General features: G+C 41.9%; 1 protein-coding gene across 1 annotated transcript in view; it reads right to left on the reverse strand.

The window, feature by feature from the left end:
- Positions 1 to 12,045, reverse strand: part of PLCE1 (phospholipase C epsilon 1) — a 140,266-nt gene that overhangs the window by 4,243 nt on the left and 123,978 nt on the right. The window contains exons 22-31 of the mRNA XM_035897382.1: positions 10,115 to 10,246; positions 8,819 to 9,109; positions 7,876 to 8,039; positions 6,465 to 6,726; positions 5,435 to 5,553; positions 4,209 to 4,337; positions 3,256 to 3,465; positions 2,233 to 2,394; positions 1,846 to 2,064; positions 885 to 1,094 (exon numbers count right to left, since the gene is read on the reverse strand). Of these exons, the coding sequence (XP_035753275.1) occupies positions 915 to 1,094; positions 1,846 to 2,064; positions 2,233 to 2,394; positions 3,256 to 3,465; positions 4,209 to 4,337; positions 5,435 to 5,553; positions 6,465 to 6,726; positions 7,876 to 8,039; positions 8,819 to 9,109; positions 10,115 to 10,246 (1,868 nt within the window). The 3' untranslated portion in view covers positions 885 to 914. The remainder of the gene's footprint in view (positions 1 to 884; positions 1,095 to 1,845; positions 2,065 to 2,232; positions 2,395 to 3,255; positions 3,466 to 4,208; positions 4,338 to 5,434; positions 5,554 to 6,464; positions 6,727 to 7,875; positions 8,040 to 8,818; positions 9,110 to 10,114; positions 10,247 to 12,045) is intronic.

Below are 12,045 nucleotides of genomic sequence, written 5' to 3' on the forward strand. Positions count from 1 at the left end.
TATTTGAAATATTTTGCAAATGAAAATATTATTTGAATTCTGCTAATACAATGACTTAGCAGTAGTATGACAGTGCACGTCAAATAATGCTTCAATGAGGTGTATCTGGAAGGAAAAATGTGATCTTAAATTGGCCATCTGCGCGATGGGATTATCAACGCACAGAAAGGTTTCTTTAGTTACAATGAGCTGTAACTTCTCAGGTGATACCTCAACGCTGTGGTAGCACTACGCAAATATCTGGTGGGTAGGTTACACCTACTCTCGTTGTGCAAACAGGACAGTCTGACCTTGGGTATTTCATTTGTTGTTTTAAATCAAGCAAGATGGAAGAAATTGAAGAGGTACAGAAAGGGCAGGAAAAATGTTTAAACATTTCTGGCAAAATTTCCACAGAGAGAAATTAACACTACAAACTACTAAACTGTTTTAGCTAAAAAGGAGCTCATCAGTCCTGATGATTTTATTATATGCATGTAATAAAAAAATAACAAAAGCTCTACTGGATACTTCAATTTAACTTTGGCCCGGAGCAAATGAATAACAGCATGTAGTTAATTAAGCACAGCTAGTTGATTAAAATGTATACTATAAAATCAACCAGGATGCAACATTTTGGGGTTGTTTTTTAAAATTGGCAAAGAAAGTGGGTAAAACTCCAGTTTCCACACCAGTCTGCTTCACTGTGCAAATGCCATAATAAATCACTGGAGCCCTTACTGGTCACACTGGGCCTGTGCACACCAGTGTCTGGGGCTTTTATGGATCTTTCTGTCGGTCCCTTGTACCTCACTATGGTTTAACCAACAACAACTTCTTTGAAAAAAATACTCTGTAAATCATGTGTGAAATGATTGCTCAGAGTGAGAATCAGTATCTCATACCTGAACAGACCGCACTGTAGGTAGTGGTGGTTATTCCATAATGTCACTGAAAGTCAAACCGCACGCAGACCTTTCATCCTTGCTCTGCGGACTCTCCGGCGAGACCTGCAGAGGTGGCGATATGAACCCCCGGTACTGCTTACTCGCCTTGGTTAACTTCTTGAGTTCGCTGGTAAAGGAGATGCCTTTTCTTTTGTCATCTCGTGCTGCCTGTAAAAAATTAAATCAGATCACAGATGTGATTGATATAACAGGCTGTTAGCCGTGAGATACGGAATTGGTATGAAACCAACTAATGTATTTCTAAGGAGGCCTCCCTTTTGACATTCAGTGCGGCTGTGCTTTCATAGCCAAGTGTCCTGGTCTTCTTCTAATTGTTCTGAATAAATTAATTGAAAATTATGCATTGTCAAAGTTATGTTTAGCAAATTTGGTATAAACTTGTATAAAAATCTGTACTTATGACACAGTTACTTTAAAGCAACAACTGCTGTGGGTTGGTGGCATCTGCTGGAAAGGAGAACGCAGCTCCATCTCCCAGCAGGCAGGTACTTCACGCCTGCCACGTGCCAAAGCAGGAGATAAAGCAACAGAACATTTTCACTGTGCAGGAATAAAGGGGACTTCATTCTGCAAATTCTGCCCATTGGAATAGCCCTGCTTTGCCATGAAGTGGAGCGGGGTGTGCAGAGCCAGATTTTTGAAGAACAGAAGGCTGGTAGCAAAAGCCAAAGGTGGTCACGGAGTTTGCAGGCTGTGGGGGAATCATGTTGCTGGAGGTAACTGATGCAATTTTGCAAAGAAGTAAGGGAGGTGCGGAGAAAAGAGGAATCAGCTTTGTGCTGTAGCCTCTTCTCCCCACCCACCCCATGCCAGTCGTGTCTCCCTCCCATTGAAAATGTTTTCCCACTGAGCTGAGATGCCATCTACAAAACCTGCTGCAAAGTATTTAATCTTTTACCTGAACCTGTTCTTTGAGTTTAAGGATGAATTTTCCTGCTCCCTTCCACTTGCTTTGGGCCTGGAACACACACTCTTGGTCAGAGAGAATCCTCTGAGATGGTTTAGCTGTTGAGGACTTTTTGTTCGCTGGCTCTTTCGTCACCTCTTCCAAGAGCACATAATCACTTGGATTTGGATTGCTCAAAATGCTGTAGGAGTATTTGGCTTTGCAAAGAGTCTGTTTAAAAAGAGAACAAAAGAAGACAAAAAGGAAGGCATTCCCTCAGATTCAGGTTACTAAACCAACTCCTCAGCTAGTGGTGAGAGCAAACCCCACCTTCTCTCGGGTGAAAGCAACCTCCACCCTACACGTTACAGACCTGCTAGCTGGGACCACGGTGCTTACCTGCTGTATGACATCCTGAGCTGTGCTGAAGCGGGGAGCTTTGATGACGGTGCGTGGCTGCTCTGGGGAGACGTCATGGACCTGAACAAAGAAACTGTCCTCCTCAGAGCTGATGGCTGCATCTTCCTTTGCATCTTGAAAGACGTTTCTCTCGTTCAAATTCTGTAGAAAAAAGGAGAGCCAAACTCACTCACTTCAGAGGTGACTAGTAGCTGGTGGTCACAAAAGGTTTTTGTCACATGGAAATTGGAGACTCTCCTGTTGCCCCAGCTCCATTTCATATGTGCACATATATTACTGTGTGCAGGCTAAGCAAGCATTACTAAATGCTGAACTGACCAGGGGAAGTGCCTCTGGAAATGAGAGCAGTGGCCTTCTCCTGCTCTTTGTTTCTCTCGCCCAAGCCTGGGCACTAGCATATTTTCAAGCTATCAATGTTTTGCTCATAGCTTAAACTGAAGTAATCGCTCCATCTTCCTCCTTTAAATTTAAAGAAATCACCTGTTTCATTATTTTAGGCTATCATCAATAATTTGATCAGCTTTTGAGGTTTTTAAAAGTCTTTAATATTAAAATCCTTTCTCATTTTTCTGAACAGAGAAGAAGTTGCTGACATCTAAACTGATCGATAATTGATAATTGTAGTCTGGAGTTCTGTTGTCCTTTGGTATTAACTATTATCCTTTCTCTATATTAATTTTCTATTATATCAAAATCTAGGTTTACATTAAATTAGAACTAGCAGTCAAAACAGCAAGCTAGTGGCATTGAACTGTTGAGTAGGCGATAATGATTAAACCCCACATAGCTGATCCTGGAGCTGAGCGATGTCCAGTTAGTGTCACACAGGTGTACCAAGTCTAGTTGTGCTCACTCAAGAGTTATGTTTGTTTGTAAATGATGTGCACAGCATTGACATTACTCACCGAGTAGTGAAACAAACACTGCACCCTTTTGTTTCCTGCTCCTAACGGCTATTTTTAGCTACCTTTGTAAATAGCAATTTATCTAAACCGGACTTACTTCCTCTCGGGTTTTAAAGATAATCCTTCCAACATATCCTTCTTCTGGGAACCAACTGTTCAAAAGCTGCACTAGCCCTTCTTCGGGACCAATCACTCTCTGGAATGGTGGTTTTCTGCATTCACTCTTTTCTTTAGATATAAAACTTTTCTCCTCCATCAGAAAATAGTCTGCAGCGCATGACTCGGGGCCTTTTGTGGTAGCCAAGAGCTAAGACAGACCACAAGAAACACACAGCAATTAGAATGCTAAATATAAACACTGCATAATTAGTAGTTATAAATGAGAATGAATAAAGAAGCTTTAAGACTCAATAACTATTCTGATAGTGTAGGCAAGATTTCTGATGTGCTATTTATTATTCAGATATTTTACTCCAGGGTAATGTACTGTTCTCTTTAGCCCAGCCAAGCAGCTCAGCTCTTCCAGACAAGGCAGTACTATTTAAGCTTATTTCTGTCCCGTTTGGCTGGCCAGACAATTTATTCATAATCCCAGGACAGTACAGTCTTTTCCCACTGCTAGAATAACAATCCCTGTTGAGTTAACTGGTTTTTCTACTCATGAACTTAGCCCTCTAACTTTTACTCTGTATTCCTATGGTGCTCGAGTTCAAAGAATTGCGCAGAAATGTTTGCCCTTGTTGTTTAGGACAGCCCACGGCCTCCGTCAGTCGGAAAGATTGTTTTTCTCATCTGCATACGGCCCAAATATTAAAATACTATCAGGGAACATGTTCTAAGGTTATAAACCCATTCTCTGAAGCCAAGATGGGGAAAATTTCACCAACGATCCTCTGTGTTTGCAATGCAATTCATTCCACAGCAATACAGTTGCTGTGATGAATGCACTGCAGCAACCCTGCACGTGGGAAATGCAGGGAGATCAGTGTCCAGAACGATGCCAGTGTGGATTCTTGCGGTTAAGAATCTGCAGTTCAGTGAGCAGCTCACCTGGTGGAGAAGCTGTCCAGCCGTGGTCCCCCCGCTTACACTAAAAACAGTGAAAGGCTCCGGGCCTGGAACTCCGTGAATTGTCACTCTGGAAGTTGCAGCAGCTTTCCTTTCCCCCACGCTAAACAACTGTTCAGAGAACATTCACCAGGTTACTGGATGTTTTTACACAGGCATGTTATTTTTAGGTTGCTTAAAAGAAACTGTACACACAAGTTGTAAGGGCCTTGACAGAGCAAAGCTATCCCACTAATGCATCTCCTACACTACAGATGGAGGCATTAAAAAAACAAACCAGCAAACCAAGCCCATCCCACCCTACCTTGAAGCTGAAGAAGAAAAAGGGAAGTTTTCTAGTATGTAAACTGCCACTGAACAAAGGGCAGACCTCCATCGCTTACCATCTGCACTCTAGCTGAGCTCAGACTGTTTGGATTACTGGGTTTGGAATTACTGGATGAACACCTATAGCTTCCTTTTAACCCTCCAAACCATTTATGTTCTTCCTTTCTGCCCTAGTAATTCACCAAGATACGGGTTCGGCATGTGCTGACAGAAGGGCAATGCCTGCAACACGGCTGCTGCACACACAGTAGCTCAGGAGCTTTTATCTAATGCGTTAGGAATCGTCAAAACGACAATATATGTGCTTAAAGTTACTAAACCACAAGTAACCCAGGTAACCTAACATTAAGGGCTATCAAAAAAAAGCCCAACCACATCTATCCATGCATACATACAGAGTCATATATATTACGCAGACATCTGTATGTGTATGTATACACATTTGTACATACAAGCATATAGACGTGCATGCACACGTGTATAAATATGCACGTATCTATGCAAATACAGACTCCATCTTTTCCTGTAACAGAATTCAGTTTAACTCTCATTATTCTAAAGTTCTTGGTAATTTGCATCTTTCTTTTTTTGTCCCAAATGCATGGCTTGTGCTTCATGCCGGAGGCAGCTCTGAGCCTCACTGCCCAACCACACTCCTTCCCCACCGCCCGAGTTCTTGTGCTAAATACACCAAAAGCCAGGCTTTGAAAAGATTTACCCTCCCACAGTTTCAGCCAGAAGAATTGGGCATCGGTGTACTTTTGAAAAATGTGCAGGTTTAGGGGCGAACCTCTTTGAACAGTCTGGTTCTAGAAGTCTTCAGACCATAGTAGTCATTAAGACAAGAACACATGGCACTCACAAAAAAATAAATAAGTTACCATAGACGCAGGCAGAGCATTTCCAGAGGGACTCTCCTCCATTCTCCGACTGTTTATGAACAAACTAGAAATTTCTAATGCTTCATTGTGCAGGTTATGGAGCTGGACATGTCTATAGCCTAAAGAGAAAAAACTTCTGTAAGTACTAGGACACAAGTCTCATAAATGGAAAGCTCAAATCTGCTGTGTTTATAGCTACAGTTTGCCACAGCTGTAGGATTTAAAGCACTGTAGTAACACTGCATTAACACTTTCTGTTGTACAACGGTGTAATCCAAACGCTATGAAGTGCTGAGTGGCTCATGTAGCTGCCTACCTTTGTTTTGCCATAATACTCAATATATTAATACATGAAATAGCTAAATATTCAAATATGAATGAAACAAGGACAAATTCTGACTGGGAAAATGCATGTCTATGGCCAGATCTCCTCATGTGCTGAGACTGTTCTATGGTATCACGGTGGCACGAAGCGAACGTGAAAGTTTATACCATTCTGCTGAAGAGCTGCTGGCAATATGAGAACTCCCCCCTCCAGGGGTCACAGAATTAGCGATGCTTCCTCACCTCTCTCTCACCTTTTTTCACCCTTCCTTCACCTCTCCTCCAGCCACAGCTGCAAGAAGTGCAATTCCCCTCTGCCCAGTGACCACCAGTTACAGCAGTTCCTCGCGTAGAGGAGAAGGCAGGGAGCAAACCCACTCCGCACTTCCTAAGGGAGCAGCAAGCCTCAGGGTGAACACAACCTCACAGCCAACGCTCGGGGTTGGAGCAACTGCGTCCAAGATGCCCCAGTCTCTGCAACAGCACAAGATCCGGCTTTGTACAAGTCACAGGGCAGCCTCCAGCTCCCCGGGAGTCGATGAGAGCAGCACCATGCTGCTGGGGCAAAGCAAGTTGTCTGATATTTGCTCCCTGTCTCCTCTAGAAAAATGCAACCAGCTGATTAAAAATATCCCTCTGGCAGGATTCAGTCCAGGAATCTGCTGGATCATTTTGGCACAGGGTGCCACTACAAACGATACTGTACCTCTTTTTAGAGCTTTTAGGGGAATGATTCTCTGAGCTGTTACAGCTGAGCTGTTATTTTCAACAACTGCGAACCGCAGAAAGACCAAGTCTTCGAAGTGAACTCGGAAAAGGAACTGCTCGTTCCACATGGGGTTGAGAGTGTTGCGATGGATGGGCTTCGTCCGGAAGTGGCAGCTGTCCAGAGGCATCCCCAGCACATCGACTTCAATGCACGGGCTGCCCGTGCTATTGCTAGGGCAGACGTTCTGTCCGGACACAATCTAAAGCCGAGGAGTACACGGAGAAACCAGTTAGTGGAGTAATTCTTTCACTGTCACGATTCTGAGCGAAGTATTACCACGCTCCCAAGCACAGTTCATTAACGTGCTGATTTAATTACAACACTCCGCTACTTCTGTAATTGCCAGGGCAGTAATTTCAGCAGCAGAGCTGCTTCAGCCCCCTCCCCGCCCCATGCAGTTGCTATAATATCTTTCCTCTGAAAAAAATACACTATACATCACGAGCGTAACCATTCAAGGCATCCGAAAGTTAATCCAGAAGGAATGTACCGGTAGTGTAGTCAAAAAGGATCAAGTTTTCTTCTCCATTACTCTGGGGTGATGGCACCGACCCCTGGCTTGCTTTGGCGTACACAACACAAGAAGTAGGTGTGCAATTACCACGGCTGGGAGAATTTTGATTCTTATGAATCTCACTTTTCTGAAAGATTTCCTGGAAGGGACTAGCTGCTTAGAATACTTTTTTTTTTTTTTTTTTTGTGCCATAAATCCATGAATGATATATCTTATTATATAACTTGTTCAAAAATTTTTTTTTTTTAATATTCAGCACAGCTTTTCATAGTGGCTTTTTGTGTCGCCTCTCAAGTGTTCACAAACGTGTGAAACATCTATGAATCTCCTTTTCTGAAAGATTTCCGGGAAGGGACTAGCTGCTTAGAATACTTTTTTTTTTTTTTTTTTGTGCCATAAATCCATGAATGATATATCTTATTATATAACTTGTTCAAAAATTTTTTTTTTTTAATATTCAGCACAGCTTTTCATAGTGGCTTTGTGTCGCCTCTCAAGTGTTCACAAACGTGTGAAACATCCAGGCACGTGTATAATTTGACACAGTTGTGTAGTCCCAGGGAAAATGCTTTCAGGACTGGGTTTCGACAAATATTGTAAAGGAAACAGTGAAAGTAACTGTGGATACAAACCAGCCCATAAAATAAAGACAATTATTTACTCCTTCCCCCTCCAATTTCTCTTAGTTATGCTGACCTTCAGAAGTACAAGCAACAATTAAAGGTTCAATCTTTTCATACAGAAGCATGACTGCATTGCTGGTTAAAGGCTGTAGTTAAATGTTGTCTACTTCAATCTGTTTGGCTGTGTGAAGTTCCCTTTTAATGTACTTACTGTTAAAGAATATATAGCTGGCTCCTTATTATCAAGATCTCTTTCTAATGGACAAAACTGCTGGTACATGGAGCAATTTTTATCCCACAGCACAGGAGGTTTCAAAACGTATCCGCAGCCGCCATTAGCCTCAAACATCGCTGCGTTAAGCTGCAGAGGAAGGTCTGTGGAAGTAAGGCAGCCAAAACTGACAAAGAGCAACGGTGCAATGGAACAACTGTAACAGTGGGGGCAAAGACATGTTTCAAGTATCTTTTTTTTTTTTTTAATTTTGGTTGTGTACTATCGGTTCATCCTTGGTTTTCAGAGATAGCTGTAATTTATGTATCCAATCTATCCAATACTTAATTATACAAAACTATAAGAACAATTTATTCTTTTCTATCCCTTTCCATTGCCCTTATGCAACTGTAGGGCTTGCCTACACCTGTTCTCTAAGAAGTTTCTAGGTATTTGCCCTGAACTGCAGAATGAAAAAGCATTGACTGTGTAGCTTTGTAGATGAGCTAACGGATCCCCCACTGAAAAAGTGAAGGAACAGAAGATAGGATAGAAAATGGCCCCAAAACATTTTGGTCAACATTAAACCGGCATTCAAAGTGGCACTTTAAGTAAAACATAGCTCAGTAACTTTTTGTACTTGGAATTATCAGAAAGGGATAACAGCTACTTGAACTGGGGAAAAAAACAACCTTGAGCAATAAGGTAAAAATAAAAATGGAAGGTGCTGCTGTCCAGGCACTTCTGTGCTATCAGATGTGCTGCAATGGCATAAAGCTCCTGAACTCTCAAGGACCAGACTGCCACGGTATGAACCTGCTTGTGCTGTGGCGCAAGACAGGTACAGCCCCTCTTGTGACAGCAGGTAAAGGCAAACATCAAAAACAAATTCACAGTTCAAGGACTTATTTCACATTTAAAATGCGTGCTTGTGCACCCGTACCATCTGTTTGGTAGTTAAGGGCCACGAGCTGTACGCCGTGGAGCCAGAAGATGAGTGGGTGGGGATTTGAGGAGTCGATGCGCGTGGCGGCAGGGTAGGTCCTCAGGAGCTGACAGGTTGTGTGCTGGATCAGCTTCTGGGAGTACCGCCGGCACAGCCGCTTGGCCGCGTTCTCGTTCAGGGAGGAGATATGGTAGCACTTGGGCGTCCTTATGATGGCACTGAGAGAAGCTGGAGAGTTGTAAGGAGAGCAAGGATCTTCCCAGGTCTGCCGCATCGCATCAAAAGGACCTGGAAAATAAACAGTACCTTCAAGTGACAGCTGCAGATCCAGAGATGTGGTTGTTAAACCATTTTCATAAATAAATAAATACTCAATTGGCATTTGCCCGAATAAAATAATGGAATAAAATTCCCTTCTTCTCATTTATACATTTTATATGAGGAAGGGAGGCAAGATTGAAACCCATCTGCTAAGTCTCCAAACAGGCAGTCTACAGAATGCCCGCCCTAAGAGTTAGGGGGACAAAGCCAGCAAAATACTTTTATCTTCTAGAATTAGGCACGAGACTTCTTCATTTTTAGGTTGCTGGCCTCTAGAAGGGAATCTAACCTGTCTGCTGTAGCCCTGCCCTTGGGCTGAAAGAAATGCAATGTTCCTTGAGCCAGAAAAGGAGTACAAGAAAGGGTACAAAACTCTAACTTTCTGTTTATGGCATTCACCTGGAAGGCAGGGGATCTGGGTCTTTCCCTGCTCCAGAACCTTTTCTGTACTTTCTTTGTATTTCTTTACATCTGTTCATACGCAGAAGTACAATTTCCAAATTCACAAACTGAATGACCTGCAGAGTCTAAATACCTCCAAGGCGGAACACGGAGTTGCACGATTACACGTTTGGACTTGGCTGAATTTTAGGCAACTAAGTCCTGCTTCAGACACTAAAAATCCTTTTCTGGATGCAGCCCAACAGTTCTGCTTTCCATTTGTACTTTGAATATATTCATTCATACCTTTTAAAATACAAACTTTAAGATACATAATGTACGTTAGTTTTCAATAGTTTATGAATTAGGGTCTTCATATTCCTGACCAAGTAATCCTATTTTAACATTCCACACTCAACACTTCAGCTATAATAGCATTACTGTAATAGCTGCTGCGCTAATGAAAAACCATTCCAAAGTTCAACATCTTACACATTGTAAAGTATTTGATCTTTTAACAACTTGGTCTGGTACACGTGTTGGATTACAGAGTCATTCCACGTGACTGGTGAAAGAAGACGCTAACTTTACCTTTTCCAGATGCTTTGGCAAGAGCAGCTGACTCCCCAGGGCTCAGCCTGCCGGGATTGTTGCCAAAAATGGACTTCCTGCTTTTTCTTTCTTTTCCTCTGCTAGAGCCAGATGGGTTTAGAGTTGACAAGCCTGTTCCCATTAATGCAAAATAAATGAGCCAAAAAACATGACCAAGAGGGCATGACATGTTCCATCACATTTTACATTATTTTCAAAGGCATGAATACCCCTGTTATATAGTACACAGGGCAAGCAGTGTATTTTTCTCCGTAATTTAATTTTAACATCTTTACGTACATACATGCCTTTATATACGTATATATTGTATATATTATATATGTTTATCGATATAACGTACATAAAAACTTATATGAAGCAATACAGTTATATCTCTGTGATACAACTTTTCTCCATTTCATTTTTTGGCTTGAGGAAGGTCGTGGCTCTGTCTCAAATTACCAAATGGTCCAAATCAAAAAAATTCTGCAGTAACAATCCCAATGCATTCATCCTTAGAATAATTAAAAAAAAAATCCTTTCTACAGAAGCAATAAATCTGTACAGTAGTGATTAATCTAGGATAGGATACCTACATAAATTAATGCAAAAATATGACTCAAAGATATAATGTAAAGGAAAAAGTCCAAATGCCGTTGGTTAAACAGTTTAATCTCAAGATGTTTTCAGTTATCTTCCTCTGTTTAGAGTTTGTATTTCAACGATGGGAAGTACAGTAGGTGTGCAAAATTCATTAAGCATTTAATGGCCAATACGTACTAGAAGTGGAGCTGGAAAGCTCTAGTATAGCTATTATTCAAACATATGCATTCCAGCAAAATAATCATTAAAATCATGATCCAAATCCCAGTGAAGTAAACAGACTTAATCCCCCTTAAGGTCGGGTTTTTTCTGTTGACTTGGAGAGCACCCACGGCAGACCAAAGCTAAAGTCAGTCACAACACACGGTCGTTACTGCAACACCCGGAGCAGTGAGGAGCAGGACACTCTCAGAGACCCAAGATGCACTCCTGACATAAACCACAGCAGAGCAAGTACACTGCCATTGGCCTAACTGTGACTCATAAAACGACCCGCATGAACTCATATCAGTTCACGCCTGCCTAAAAACAGTTCTGGACTTAATACTAATATTTCAACTACAGATGGAAATCATGAAGAGGATACATTGGACTCTCTCCTGCTGATGTCCATCCACAGCTGTAAATTTTCAGCTCTCAATCTTTACAGCACGTCTACATGTACTTAGCAAAATTATCCTGACAGTTTCAATGGAACTGCTTGGGTTAGTAAAATTTAGGATATACATAAATGCTTTCAGTGTCGGAGACGTCCTCTCTCTTTGGGCCAAAGCATACACATAAACCGCAGAAGATGGTAGAAGCTGAGATCAAGGAATACGAACTGACTAGAAGAACGAGGAGTTATGCACTCTGTGCTTCCAGCACTATTTAATCCCAGTTTTCAATGGATCAAATAGACTTGGCAAGGAAGATCCACGTTTCAAAATCCTGTTGTGGAGACACTCACTGAGGAAACAGACTGACCCCATAAATCACCAGAGTGTGCAATGCAAAACACCAGGGTTAACTGAACCCAACGAGGTGGCCACAGGATGAGCTGCAGCTGGGAGTTTTCTTTCAGTCTTTCCCATGGCTGTGCTTTGCATGTGACATGTCTCCTCCCAAAGACAAGCTCTGGTTTTCACTCCAATTTAAAATTGACTCCAAAACATAGCATCACCTATTCACAGAATCATAAATTCATAAAATAATGGAGGTTGGCAAGGACCTGGAAGTCATCTGGTCCAACCCTCTGGTCAAAGCAGGACCAGCTTAGATCCCACCATATTGCACACAGATCCTATCACACTACCATAATGACTGAGTAAATGTTTTTCATTTCCCTA

Source organism: Egretta garzetta, unplaced genomic scaffold (assembly GCF_000687185.1).
Source record: "Egretta garzetta isolate BGI_Z169 unplaced genomic scaffold, ASM68718v1 scaffold56, whole genome shotgun sequence".
In the NCBI taxonomy this organism is placed as follows: domain Eukaryota; kingdom Metazoa; phylum Chordata; class Aves; order Pelecaniformes; family Ardeidae; genus Egretta; species Egretta garzetta.